Raw genomic sequence first — 15,092 nt, forward strand, 5'->3', positions numbered from 1 at the left:
AAGCCCTAAGTGTTCCACTTTAAAAGAATGGAAATTAGTCGTTTATAACTAAATGAAAAGTAATGCAAACATTTAGATGAGTTCTATGTTAATGATTTATGGCAATATGAGGAGTTTGATGGTGAATGTGGGTCTATGCTCCAATTAGAGCGGATGAAAAGATGGTTTTATTTAGTGAAAAAAGAAGAAGGTACCTCACGCGTTGCTTGTCGTTTACTCCTCCTAAAAATATAAGACTGACAAGAAAAATGTTGTCAAGAAAGCGCTTTAAATGTACAACTCACAGGGAAATGTAATTGGTATTCAAATGTCTGAGCAGTAAGTTATGTTCTGAACACATAACCCCCCAAATGGAACGACAGAAAAAGGAACACAAATTTGGTTTCCAAGAACAGCGTCTATTTAGAAAAAAACTATTTTTACATATACAAGTGTCATAATGTTAAATGGATGTTGTAAACTGCTTAAGTGTCTGCTGTGATAGTTTCCACAGTAGAGCAACAATGCGTTCAGCAACAAAAGTAGAGAGAAACAACAAATCAGTAACGGGGCCAAAATATGGAACTAAATACATGGAATGATTTCCCCAGGAAGACGACCAGCAAGCCCCATCTGCTGCACAACATGCAAGCTGTCACTGTAGTCAGAGATGGGACAAAACCAAACTAAAGTAAAAGTAAAGTTGGTTGAGGTGAACTGCTTTGCTTAACAACATAATACCAAGGGTTAGCCCAAAACTAAAGGCAAAGAAGTATAGGGTAATCTGATCAATTCCATTGTATGACTTATTGATAAAGCAAAACAGACCTCAGCCTTTTAACCCGACCAAGTCAGGATTGTTGCTATAGAAATGCTATGCTTTTTTTTTAGTTCAACTGTGAAGGATGCTCTTAAATATAACCTAAAACTAAAGACACATTTTTGTGATTTTTTTTTTAATGATAATTGGGGTGTAACAAATTCTTTTAGCAATTCAATTCTTATCATAACTTGTGGTTGCTGATCCGATTCAGAGTAAATGCTGGTTCATTTTGAAAAATTCCGATTCTCTGACCTTAAATCGATCCAGGACATCTTTAGCCAAAACATCAACCAGTGTGACTCTGAGATAGATGCCTGGGTACTCAACAGTACAGTGTAGTTTTCCAGATTCCTTGTGTTTCTTTCAAGATAATCAAGTGTAAATTAAATGTGTACAAAACAAGTTAACAAGAATTAATGGCAAATCCATTCACATTTTGTTATTTTATAGTTGAGACCACTGTTTTTGTTGTTCCACATCAAAATCACATTATTAGAACATTCTAGCACACTGTATGGTCACGTCTTTGCTAAATTCAAAGTGTTCCCATACATTGGTCTGGAATGATGGACTGATCAGTTTTTCCTGTCATGTGTATTTTACATCATAGTTTATTAAACCTACCATACCTCAACCCAAATGGTACTTTTCAATATTGACATAATACATTTTATTTTGAAATGATTTTTTTTAATGGTATAGGTCAAGCTGATGACCAATTTGCCCCAAATCAATCTGGTAGGAAGTATATAAGTCGCTTGTTATTCCCCTGATGGTAATCATCATCTCCAGAGCTGACTTTGTTTATATTGCCACTATATCCTATCATCCTATGGCTCCTTTTCTTTTGCTTTTCATGAAAATACAGGCTGAGACTTATTGCAGTATAAAATTGATTAAAAAATTATATAGTGCCAGAAAAATGTGACAATATACCTCATGAGACTGGTAATTTAACTATTTTACAGTTTCATTTTATGTTGAGCAAAAGCTGAAGGGTCCTTGAGCATTACAATTGCTCTTACAAGTAACTTTAAAAGCTAAGTGATATTCACCTATATGTTTTTAGTGTTTTCTCTCTATGGGCAACTCTTTCTTCTGAGGAGAAACTTTAATAATGACAGTTTTTACACTGGATAATAAAAGCCAGTAAAGAGTTGAAGTGCTCTGGAACAAAGAAAGATGGATTGTAGTTATTTACCTACTTTAAAAGACACAAAGCTCTCATTTAAATGTCTGCAGACCTTTGCAGTATTTCCATTTGTCTAGTCCCTCACTTTGATTCTCTCCATGACCTCAGAGTGGACCCGGTTTTGTCCCATTAATCAGTGGAGGACATGCTTTGTCTGCACTCCGGCTGATTCTCAACTGGATCAAGGATAGGCCAAGATCCTGCTGACTTTTTGATCATTTCTAGGCTGATTTTTAAACAAATGTTGCTCTTTGCACCTGACACACCGTTATCCTGTCAACAGCAGACTATTAGCCCATCAAATGCACAGTTGCAGCTCTACTTCCAGCTCCATCTGGTACCATTTGGGAAGCACTTTTCCATCATTACATGTACGTACATGAAAGGATGCTGACATCAGTGCAACGCCAAACTGTTTTCTACCCAATATTCTTTTCAAATGACTTCAGGGAATGCCTCATGGTACCATTTGAGAATTTGAGACATGCAAAGACTGTTTCAGTTAGACACCAGCAGACTCTAACCTCAATCACTGCAATACCTGCTGCTGGTCATTTCTACAAGTGTTCCGCATGTTCATTTTTACAAATGATTTTTAAACCTCAAGATTAACTTCAAAGTTGGGATGCTCTTATTTACTTGCTAGCATTTAAATAAAAGGCATCCATCAATCCATCTGTCTACACCAAATACAACTGGGGTAGTTGATAACACAATCTAGGACACAGTCCAAGTTACTTTACAACGAACTCTGCCATTTATTTTATGATTCAAATCCCCCCTTTTTTTTTTTACATTGATTTGAAGGTAAGCTGGAATTTATTGGCATCAGAGTTGTAACCAACCCTGGGGTTGGGGTTATAAAAATCTGTAGTGATATTGATTTTTTTTGTCAGACAAAAGCTGACTTCATGTAAGAAACTGCAATTTTATAAACAAGTTTCCTATTTGTTCACTTATACCACTTTAAATAAAATAAAAAAGAATCCACTTTTTCCCCAAATAAAATTGGTTTTGATGAGATTTGTAAACACTTATAAATTTGCAAGCGTGTAAATTAAAATTCAGTGTTTTTGGCAGTGATGCCAAACACAAACATGTACCGGTAGATAATTATATGGAAATTTAAATAGCTTTTGAATGGGCTTTCTGCCTCCCTACTTTAAACCAGACAATTATCAAAAATGACAATTTATCTCAAATGTCCACCCCCCACATGGATACCACTGCTGCTGACAAAAAGAAAAATGTGACATCAAAAGCAGAGTAACAAGAGCAACAAAACTTTTTAAAACATGTGACTCCACTTTTGAATCACTCCGTATCTTTTTAACTAAACCATCATTCTTAGTGTTCTAAAAGCACAGTAGTGATGACCATTTTTAGCTGGTCTTGTGCATTAGGTCATCTGACTATAGGAACAAGCAGGTGCTCCCATCGAAAGCCTTTCCCCCCCCTGATTGCCTGGGCATATTCCAAATTCTTAGATTCACTTGGCTCGGAGTGTATAGCAGCGATTCAGTGAGCGCGACATCCCATTTTCACACATGGATTTTTCATAAATCAATCCTGGAAGATGCAATAGAACACTTGCTCTGGCAGAACAAAAATATCTGATGAATGCTGAGTAAATGACAAATACTACAAAGTTTTATTAAGCTTTTTGTAGAAAATATATATCCATATGCTTTTCTTAATTAAGAAATTAAGAAAAACATATGGATATATATATTTTAATGTTACATAAATATTTCTGCTCAATCTTTACTCTTGTTTTTGCAACAGAAACCTTTGTTTTTGCTTTATGCAAAATCTGAAAAAAGACATTATTTAAAGAATTAAAGTCCAACAGAAAAGATTAAATCCTAATGACAACAAAGATGTTTTGTGTTTTTATTGTCACAATATTAAGAAAATAAATCCGTGACAAGGAGACTAACAAAAAACACTAAATGGAGGTAAAATGGAAAGAATAGACTATAAACCATCAATAACCTTAGCAGACAATGACAGAAAATAACCGGCGAGCAGTCTTTGACCTTGTGTAATACTGGAGAGCCTGTTTAATGTGCTCTCTGGGGGCATAATGTATGATTATGATGTGTGAACATGTGCACGTATTCAGAAACATAAGCAGGAGGTCTTGCTTGTGTTTTTGATTATTTGCAATTCAGATGGATTTTTTTTCCATTTAATTAAAAACATTGAGACGAAGCAAAAACCAGCTTCTAGCAGCATCAGATCTCAATATTTCAGCTTTAATGCAACGGCTCAGTTATTCAGAATCAAACCAACCAGGGAGCAATCATTTAAGGTGATGTTCGGCCAATAGTAGCCCGCTGTGTCTTTCAAAGCAACGGTCAAACAGCTGTAAATTCATTCTTGTTAAAGAACACGCTAAAACATTTAAAAATAAAATTCAATGTATTATTAGAATATTGCCAAATCTCTGCCATAAATAAATACAATTTAACCCACAATAAAGTAAAACAGAAATAAATGGAGCTAAATGCCCAATCGTTTCATTTGTTTGAAAGAAGTTAAAGTTGGAAAAAACTAATGCTTTGGGTGTAAATGTCATAGATGATCAAAATAGATTAGAATATAAAAATATGAAATGGGATAAAATGACTGTCGGTGAGGACAGCAAAGAACAATACACAGAAGAAAGAATGCATGCCAGTTCTTCAAAACACTTGAGCTCGTCTGTTTCACATTTGAGCTTTTGTTTTTTTGCTTTTAAAGAGAATTATGCTCCATAATAGCAGAATGCTGTCGTGTTGCAGCTGTGCAAGGATTTCTGTTTTATCTGATAAAGGTTCATTTATATGAGAAAAATATCCTTGAAAATTCCTTTTAACAAAAGGAACATGGATCATTTTTATGCCTAAATTCTCTTGATTTGCAAATCTGCCTTAAGCTTACCGGTAAGTTAAAGTGATAGTATGAGCTTGTATGAAAAAAAGAAAACGGTACATAGTAAAGGAATCCATGTATTTTCAAACTGGAAGTTTTGTTGATATGTAATCACATGAAAAATAGGAGGCATATTGCATGATTTTCCCTGTTTCTGCTGTCTGGAAATACACATCTGACACGAACAGATTCCTGTGTGTTTCAGTGGTCTTGGTATGTGTAGTTAACACATATGCTCCTAGCAGCACTCACGTGTCATATGCTTTTGGGAACCCAGAGTGCTGAGGGCATTAACCTCCTTTCCAAGCAAACAAATTACCATAAATGCAGCTCCTCAGTGGCATTAAATCACTTCCAGTGAGACGGTGACCTGAAAAAAAACAAAAACAATCCTGTCCCCTCGTCACCCTCCAGTGCCGCGTCACTTTCCTCTGCACGTCTCAAAGTCACGCGTGTTCCTTAAAAGCCCCTGCGGTCTGTTCCCGACTCGATTTCCAAGATAGTATTAGACGCTCTAGTGGAATCAAAGAACATCTGGCCCGTTTGAGGCCAAATGTTCTTCATTTCCAGATGTCTTTGGTGGGATTTGCTAGATGACCTGGTTAATTGTAAAAATAAAACGAAGGCTGCATTTTTGGAGCTTCTAAATATGCCATGAAAAAGAAGTTGGAATAAAAGAAATGCTCAAATCTGTTTTGACCCTGGACACACCTTGTCATACATTTGAATGAGAAGGTGTGTCCAAACATTTGGTCTGTAATGTATATTTTTGTCAAATGGTGTTTAACCTACACGTTTTTTGTTTTTTTTAATTTAAAACAAAAATACAAATGTTACTATTTAAGAAAATACTAAAAAAAAAAAAAAAAAAAAAAAAAAAAAACACGACATCTTGCATAACATTTTAACCAAGGCTACAATATCCTGCTGTTTATTGATACTTTATTGATCCCTCACTGGGTGATGTTAATTGCTCACCATTAATTTGGTAATTGCCCCCAGTACCATTCTTCATTCCCCTCCGGGAATCGAACCCTGGATTCCTGCATGGTAGCCTCTCACCTTACCAAAAGAGCTACCCAGCCGCCCAGTTATAGGTTATCATCAACTAAAATCTAGCTAAAGATGCTGAGGTTAGATTTTTGCCGTTTCTTTTCTTCAATTATTTACACCACAGCACAATTTATTATCATTGAAATCAAACTGAATATTACGCTTATACATTTATTCTAATGATCATTTCTTTCATTTTTGAATGATGTCAGCGGAGGGAAAAGCCTCAAAGATAAAGAAGAAAGTGAACCATCTTCCCTTGGAATCTCCTCCACTGCTCATCAGGGCATGGAGGTGATGTTCTGATGCAGGGGAAGCGTTTTAAAGGGCACCAAGTATTTGTTCCTTTTTTTTTATTACTTATGTAAGTTTTAGAGTTGCTTCCACACATGACAGAAGCGGGAAGAGGTTGCAGTCTCATCGACAGCTCTTACCTTTTCCATTTCTCCACTCTTCCTCTTACGTGCTGTACGGGTGATTTTGACAGTGACGGCGCTCTCCTCTCCCTGCCGCCGCAGAGCCATGCGGTTTGGCTGCAGGGGGCTGAAGGAGATCTCCAGCTCTGGCCGCGGGAAGCGGCTCGATCTCCCGTTTTCTGTGGAGATTTCAGAAGAGTCCAGGACTGATGGAAAGCCAGTGGAGCCCTGTGGGACCACACATGAAACCAAGGGTCAGCGGGTCACGTCAGTCATTCCCAGTCCATCTGTCACAGAAATGTGTCTGGGTCAGAGGTTACGGTCTAGCCTGTCCGTTGCTATAAAAGGATTCGCCTCAATTGCCAAAGCAGCTGCCTTGTTCACACCTGTGAGACGGTTGCTCAACAAGAAGATATCTGAAAATGTTCAAGCTGCCAAATGTCAGACGCACGTCTGGAACTAGCAGCAGACTTAAGATCTGCTTTTCAGTGCTTATGTGATGGTCAGCAAGTCAGTAAAAGCAAGTAAAAACGTGGTCCAAAAAGAAAAAAACTCTTAGAAATGTTCAAGTCTTTATCAAAATAAAAAAATTATCAAATGTGAAATAAGAAAAAGGCGAATATATGTACTTTCTTTGAGAAGGTTTATGGACTGTAAGGGGCGAACATGTCAAAACCTGATGTGGTAAAGGTGTCAGTGGCAAAGACCACACACCCTGTGTTTTCGGTGTATGAACGTGTATGAATGGGACTGAAAAGCTCTTTGGAGCTTAAAGAAGGTAAAAAAAAAAAAGGTGCTTTAAACATAATTTAACATTTAAACCCGCATAAAAGAGCAGGGCAAAAAAAGTAACGACGACAGGTTGCTGCAGCAAATGATAACAGTTGTTCTGCTTTACCAGAACATGACTAAAGAACTGATGGAGGAGAAATCCTACATCTTTAGTAGAAGACTCACTCCAGCCATCTTTGAGCAATGCTAAAAGCTCCTGGTGATCTTTTAATCCTGGTCTTTTTTATATTTTTTCCCTAAAAAAAAGCATTAGCTGCATTTCCATTCCACATATGCACAAAACTACTGTATATAGAAAATCTAGAAATGTATAAAAAAAAATTGCAATTACACCGTTTCCTTTAAATCGTAATTATGTGAATAAACACAAACCAAGGCGACGGATGTGAGCAATACTTTGATTTCTAGCAGATACATTTAAATTTCTGCCACAGCACTAGCGCTGATCATTTATCAAAGGAGACGTTGGCGTCTTAATAAGGTTACGGAGGGCGAGCTCCTTAAACATGGGAGCGGATACAGATGAAGCCATTTTGGAAAATGGTAGTTGGTGATTTTACAGAGGGGCTGTGGATCTAACAATTCTGCATGACACGCCAACTTTTGATGAGCTGTGAGATGCTGTGGGACCTCTTGTGGCGCCCACTGTGCCGTGCCCAAGGCAGCCAGGTCCTATCAAGAAGCGCATTGCCATCGCCATCTTAGTTATGCAACTTAAAAAGTGTTTCCATTGCAGATTTGCGAAATATGTCAGTTTCGATACTCACAACCAAAATCACCTCTTTCAAGTGCAAAACCTTTTTTTTTTTTTTCAAAATTGTTGTGTTGTCCCGTAGGCAAATTTGTTACCACAAATCCAATTTGGGTAATTTCATAGTCAATGGTAACACAGCTTGTGTTGTTTTCTAAGACAGTTTCTGGAGAGCAGCAGTAGTTCATAAGACATTTGCCTCTGAGTTGCGGGTAGGTCTGTCGGTGCGGAGTAACCCCGCCCCCCTTCCCCTTCCTGTCGCTAAGAGCTCAGAGCAGAGAGCTTGGAGCCTGTCCAGCGTATTTTCTGCATCACAAAAAAGCTCTTTTTCATACTGCTTTCTTGTCTGCTCTTGATTAACGACAATTTGAATCAAGAAATACTCAGAAATGCAATTTTTAACTTAATTGTCTTAATATGCCATCCATCATTAAAACAAAAATGTCCCCAAGAACTTGTTAAAAACACCACAAACACGAGTTTTGTCCGAGCTGGTCTTTAAAAAGTGACTTCAGCCAACAAAACAATCAGGAGTAAGATGTAAAACCTGTAGTTTGAGGTTTACCTGTCCAATCCCAAGCAACTACTAAAGCTCGGTAGATAGTCTGTTAGCACAGCTCGTTTATTTCACCATTAACTTTGTCTCACATACAAACCTGACTGCTGCCTGAAGCTCTGACATCCTCCTTTCCAGACATCGTGGTTTCACACTTGGGTTCCCTCGTCAGTGTGGCAGGGCCTTCATTGCTCTTGGACTGTTTGAGGGAAACATTGGGTAGAAAAAAGAAGCCATTTCTGAAAATATATCCAAGGAATTAAAAACAAAAAAAAACCAGCAGACACTGTACATATGGTTTAGTATATTTTAAAGCCACAGATTTGTTCATTATTATTTCATAACACTTGATGTTGAAAAAGTCTGTTCGTCAACTCTGATGGCAGAGCAAACTACAGAAAACATTTGATGTTTTTTTTTCCTGTCCCATTTTCGATACTGCTTGGTTAAAACAGTATTTTCTTCTTAAGCTGGCCTCTTTTTTCACATGGATAAATCCACGGTCATCAATGATAACAGTGGAAAGAGTAAGTTATTACAGTTCGACAGCTGCAATTTACTGATGTTAGGCAGTGCTGTTTTTCTCCATAATTGTTGCTCCCCTAGACCCAGCTTTCTTCAAAAACAGAAAAGGTTATGATTCCAAAACTGAATGTAATGCCATCTATACTAACATACATCAGACGAGAAAATGAGAACGTGTCATGCTGTGAGCAGAATACAAACTTTTTGTAGCGTTTTTTAAACTTTTTAACTATGTCACCGCAGTAAATGAATGCACTTGTTATTCTGGTTAAGTCACTTCTTTAGGGTGAATGAATGAAGGTCGGCTACGTTATTCAGAGGCAAAAAGACAAAATCCAGTCACATAGAGGGATCAAAAACAGTGTCTCCAGCACTGTGTTGCTTTGTCTGATCAATGTGGATTTGTTTAAGAAACACATAAATGAGACATGATGATCAAAATATGATTTCATCATCAGAAGTGTTTTTCTGTTGTAATAATGACCTTTAAAGTTAAGCGTGCTAGCATTGAGCAGTGAGGTGGGTCATGCTGCATTAAAAAATATTTTTATGAGACTCTTTTAAGACATTTTTGTGCCTTTTAGACAAGTGGGCCCCAACCCCAGGGATGTGGACCGCTTCCAATTCGTCAGTTATGGGTTAATGAACAATCTATTTCACATTTTAATGGTGCCTACACAAGATCTAGTGAACAAATAGAGTTTAAACCAGTTGCAGATATTTTACAGAAGATGATGATAAACTTTACCCAAAATGGTAATGGAAGCGAAGAATTTAAGAAAAACAAATGGGACACCTACTTCAGCCTCGTACAAACCACTGTGTGAAGATATTGTCTGACAGTATTTTAGACTGATTTAGACCACAGAAAGTGACTTTCTCAACACAGACCTGTGTGGCTCTGATCTCCTCCAGGTCTCTCCTCAGCTGCAGGACCTCAGCCTCTTTTTCAGTCACACATGCTTGCAGATTTGCCGTGTTGGAGCTGCTTTCAACACCTTGAACCTGAAAAAAAACACATTACACAAATACTGATTAAGGGAGCAGATCTACATCAAACAAATGCAGGAAAACTTGTATTTAGACGGGAAAACGGATGAACCTTGTAAAGAGACTTTAAATATTTGCACATAAAAAATCTGCTTTGCATGTTTTAAACCTGATTGTAGCAGACCCAAATCTTCTCATCTCTAACCGCCTAGAGTGCAAAAGGTTGATGCATGAAAAGATGCAACACTGACAGAGAGTGATGGACGGATGGATATTATAGCTGCTTAGATTGCACAGAAAATTAATCTGCATAATTGAATTTCAACATAATAATATTTCTTATAAGTATCTAACTGATTAGGTGAGGAGGAGAAGAAAAATCTGAATTATTAAAATACACAAAAAAATATATTTCTGATGATACCATGGGTTTAAAAAAAAGCTCAAATCATCTGCATAAATAACATAAAAATAAACATGTACAATTCTCTACTGGTAACCACATATTGCTTTCAACTCTGCCCAAGTCTTAGGGGTCCTATGTGTCAAAATCAGCATCAAATAGAAAATGAACTGCATTACATCCTAGTTTAGGTGACAGCACTTTTGCAGTAAGTTTTCAGTTTGATTTATAAAGTTGGTGAAGACTAACAAATCAAGAATTTATTTGTCGTTAAAAATTAAATTAAAAAAAAGATCAGTGCTGCATTCAGTTATCTTCACATAATTTGTCCTACAGCCTGGAGATTTCTCCTGAAGAGGAAGGTTTTACACGCCACCTGCATTATTCAGGGTTTTTCACACCACTCTGTGGCTTTCCCATACAAATTGCAGGATGTTTATGTAAGATCCCATGATTAAAGTTTTAAGTCAATACACCCAGAGAATAATTTGATTTAACGACTTAACTGATCTTGTTACAATGATAAATAATAAAGAAATTCAAGAAAAGATTTGCTAATCTTATTTTGACCCACTTCAATGAAAAGTGTGTTTCTGGTGCTTTTAACGTGTTCTTGTGGCATTTTTCTGATGATGGCAGCCATTTATAAATAATATTATGATTTAAGTTTGTATTTCAAAATATTTTTTTTATTTAAATCATTGTGAATCAGAAGTGGACAAAAAACTCTTGTTTGAAAAAAAAAAAAAAAGAAAAAGAAAAAAAGAGCGTATTAGCCAAATAGAAAATGCAGCGGGCGGGCCACAAGATCCCTGCTCCGCCTCTTTCTGATGCATCCACTTGTAGACGACTAGATTCATGTCCATCTTCCTCTGTCAAGCTGGCATCTGGCGCAAAATTGAAAGTCTGGATAGCTCCAATGAGAAAAAATGTCACACGTTTTTCTGCATGTTTTTCTCAACAAAAGGTTTCAGATGAAAATGTACATTCGTGAATAATCTGGATCTGATTTGTCACTCTCAGATAAGTGCTGTTATCGAATAAGTGGACCACGCATTATCCCGTCTGTCTGAGAGAGACACCAGAAGTATTAAAAACTCCCCAAAAAATCCATAATGACAGAATATTTGGCATCTATTGAAATTGACTCACCGCTTCAGAGGAACAAAAGCTGCATATCTGACATAAAACTTTCACAATGTACAGTTACATTGACGGAGTGTCACTTTTCTGCATCAAATACATAAGATAGATTTAGCATTTATTCAACAATAACTAAGCTAAAGTTCAAAAGCAGCGTGAGAGACTCGCACCTCCTTACTGCTTCAAAAGAAGTTAAGAGGCCATTTTATTTGATTCTGTGTTGAATGAAATGCACTCGAGTTGAAAATAAAATCTTTCTTGCTCTTGACTTAGCAGAAGTGAGCCGACACTGAGCTCTGCTACTCCACTTATCATAATCCTCCATTCAATCTCCCAGATACTTATTGATCCCACAAGGGAACCTTCTTCATCAGACTTCAGTGATGGAACTGAGCCCGTTGAAGTATTTGCACAAAAACATGAGAAGAAAGTTCAAAAGTGATGGATGAAAATATGTTAATGTCTAAATAATGACTTTGGTTCATGTCACTCAAATATGAATGCTTTTTGTGATTGCACAGAAAAGCTCCAGGTGTTTTGCTTGTTGCTCAGCTGACAGATGACTGTGTGGCGTGGGCTGCATGTTTATTTGCATACAGAAAGGATAACTAGGATCTGATGCATGTGTGGGCACATGTGAACACCAGGTGAGAACACACTTAATTCCAGCTGACTGCCTCTACTGGCAAAAAAAAACCCAAATCTAGAAGCCTTAAAAAGGTCATAATCAGAACAAAATATTTGTCTCTTTTCAGTGTTAGTAAATAATTAAAAACGGGTTTAGGGTGTTTGGTTATAGAAAATGTTTTCAGAGATACTTTAAAAACCCAACTCTGGAACTTAATCGACACATTTCTGAAATAATATATATAATTTTTTTGTGAAACGTTCATTTTCTATCATAATAAATTATTAATATGCCATTATATCAGTGGTCAGCCATTTTTGTGCGATTTATGCAGCGGGTTATGTTGTGTTACACTGACCTCTTGTGGTGGCTGTGTGTTTTGCTGGCGTAGCTGCTCAATCAGTCTGTCTTTTTCTGCTTGGCTGGAAAGAAGTTTCTGCAGCTGAACTTCCAAAGCTGCAACCAGAGTGTCCCTCTCCTTCCTCCAGTTCTCCATCGTCTTCTCCTTTTCCAGAAGCTGGGACTCCTGGACATGAACAGGCAGAGCATTGTGGGTAAAATGTTGATGTCTTAGTACTTTTTGCTCTTGGGGAGCATCAGGTTCAACATAAAACAAATGACAATACAAACAAATACAAATAGAGAAACTGTTTGTGAGTTAACTAACTTAATATGTCTGACTTCTTTGTGCTTTTAGATCCCAGCTGACGGCATTCTTTGTCTTAAAACCTCCTCTTACCAGCTGGCCTTGCTGTCGAGTGTAGCGTTCTCGGTCTTCTGCAAACTTCCTCATTTCTCGATTCCTCTTGTCCTCAGCCTCTTTGGCTTGGCCAATCAGAGACAGTTTTTCTTCCAGCCACTTCTTTCGTTCAGTCTGCTGTTTTTCTGTCATCATCTGCACACAAAATGAGTGCAATTGAGGAAAAAGATTTGAAAAATACCACAGATGGAAATTAAACGCTGCTTTAATGTCCTCTACTTGAAAGCCATACAAGCATAAGATTAGGTGTAAGTTCTGGTTTCAAAACCTGAATTAACTTTGTAAAGTCCAGACAGACCTTTAAGCTTTCTTGAACTTGAGAAGTTTCCTCCTTTGCCTGCCTGAGCTCCTCTGATGGTTTGTTGCCTTCTTTCTGTGCGATGCCGTCACTGCTTTGCTGCAGCAGCACGCTCTTCAACATGTCCACCTCTGCGTTTCCGTTCCAGAAACACACGTTAGTATCAAAATACAAAGAACAGCTGCTTTCCTTACAGAAAGTTCATTACAACACACAGGATACAGCTTATAACCTAATCCTGACTGTTTTTTTTAGTTTATAATAGAATCTTTGGAAAAGGATGCTTTAAATAGTTAAAGTTGAGCCCCAGAGCTAATCATTAAACACAAAAGTGTTTTAAAAACATAGTTTGTCAGGTGCCAGCATGTCATTTTCTCATTTTCTGTTCTTTGTTGTTGTTCTTCATCATGTTCTTCACCGTTGCAGAGTTCCTGGATGTGGGTAAGCTTCTCCTCTAGGACTTTTTCCATCTTCTCCTGCGTGTCGTCCTGCTCCACTAGAGCCAATCGCATTTCCTCCAACACACGCTCCTTTGCCTCCAGGTCTACAAATAAACAAAACCCAAACTGTTCAAAACAAGCAAGAGTACAGGTTTACAAGAGTCATTAAGACCACAATAAAAGGTACCGGCACATGTTTGTCCCTTAGGGAGGCATTTTCTGTTTCCATTCACCATTTAATCAAGTTCAGCTGCAGAGGAAAATCAGTGGTACTACTTGTCTAAAACATTTTTATTACATTTTGTTCACTGATTGTATTATACTTGTTTGCCAAATTGTAAAATAATAATTCAAGGACCAAGAACTGATAACCAACAGAGGTTTTCAATAAATACAGATCAGTCTACTTTATTTTTATGTGGATTAGCAAAGGAACAACTGAAGCATTTTTAAGGGCAAATACAAACTTAAAAGTTCAAGACTACAAAAAAAAATGTGAAAGTGGCCAGTGATGAGTGCAGAGGTTTGACACAAACTCTTTGCAGAAGTTCAGATATTAGAATTTTGAAACATTGCCACCCCAAACGTGATGCTGCCAGGCCGTCGCAGCTGATGCTCAGATAACGCCACAGAGCCTCTGTAGGTGTCTGTTCCTTGACTAACCCCTGCTGTGCAACTGACGTTTGGTGTGAACGCAGTTTATCCGTTTATTGTAAAACAGTTCTATTTAACACCAAAATCTAATGTTTTACCTTTACAGGCCTTACTGTAGAGCTGGTGGGTTTCATCACATTTTGTGTTGGATTGGTCCTGAAGACATGAGAGGGTAGGAGGATGACAATGGCACATAAATACACTTAATGACAGGAGCTGGATTTGAACCAACACACAACCAAAAACATGTGTTTTTGTGATCCAAAAACAAGCAGTACCAGTCTGAGCTGTTGGATGGTTCTGTCTCTGGTACTGAGGTCGCACTGAAGCTGCTTCTTGCTTTTCTCTATGTCAGCCAGCTTCTGCCTCAGGACCTTTTCCTCTTCTCTCATAGCAGCAATCTAAAACGAATAGAGAATAATTTTTAAAATTTGGAAAAAAATGGAGCCTGTGATGACTAGATCACAATAAAAATTACTAATAGATGGGCGCTTTTTCTCTGACATGTATTGATTAAGTTTTTCAAAAACCAAAATACTGCCTTTACAGTTTGTAAGTACGAGTGTGGGGCTAGTGTTTCACCTCCTTCTGGACCTGCTGCATTTGCTTCTTGTAGTCCGTCAGTTTTTCCTGGAGGTCTGAAGAGTCCTCTTCTTTCCTCTGAAGATCAAGACTGAGATTCTTCATTTTCTCTGAGTCCTGTTTTGCGATTTCCTTCAGTCTGTGAGTTACACATAGAAATTGTTAGCTGAATGTAACATAAAAGATTTACT

At 37.6% G+C, this 15,092-nt stretch overlaps 1 protein-coding gene across 3 annotated transcripts in view; it reads right to left on the bottom strand.

The window, feature by feature from the left end:
• The window catches only part of LOC101173808 (kinesin-like protein KIF20B), a 36,417-nt gene that overhangs the window by 8,778 nt on the left and 12,547 nt on the right, over window positions 1–15,092 (bottom strand). For 2 of the 3 annotated variants that reach the window (XM_020709411.3, XM_078932411.1), the window contains exons 21-30: window positions 14,902–15,040; window positions 14,598–14,720; window positions 14,418–14,475; window positions 13,644–13,769; window positions 13,226–13,356; window positions 12,907–13,062; window positions 12,526–12,693; window positions 9,895–10,008; window positions 8,579–8,677; window positions 6,398–6,607 (exon numbers count right to left, since the gene is read on the bottom strand). In XM_020709411.3, coding sequence (XP_020565070.1) covers window positions 6,398–6,607; window positions 8,579–8,677; window positions 9,895–10,008; window positions 12,526–12,693; window positions 12,907–13,062; window positions 13,226–13,356; window positions 13,644–13,769; window positions 14,418–14,475; window positions 14,598–14,720; window positions 14,902–15,040 — 1,324 coding nt within the window. Of the gene's footprint in view, window positions 1–194; window positions 237–6,397; window positions 6,608–8,578; window positions 8,678–9,894; window positions 10,009–12,525; window positions 12,694–12,906; window positions 13,063–13,225; window positions 13,357–13,643; window positions 13,770–14,417; window positions 14,476–14,597; window positions 14,721–14,901; window positions 15,041–15,092 lie in introns of all 3 variants that reach the window. The other variant, XM_011484255.4, reaches the window with a different exon arrangement.

The sequence above is a fragment of the Oryzias latipes genome, chromosome 15 (assembly GCF_053564925.1).
Source record: "Oryzias latipes strain Hd-rR chromosome 15, Olatipes_Hd-rR_3.1".
In the NCBI taxonomy this organism is placed as follows: domain Eukaryota; kingdom Metazoa; phylum Chordata; class Actinopteri; order Beloniformes; family Adrianichthyidae; genus Oryzias; species Oryzias latipes.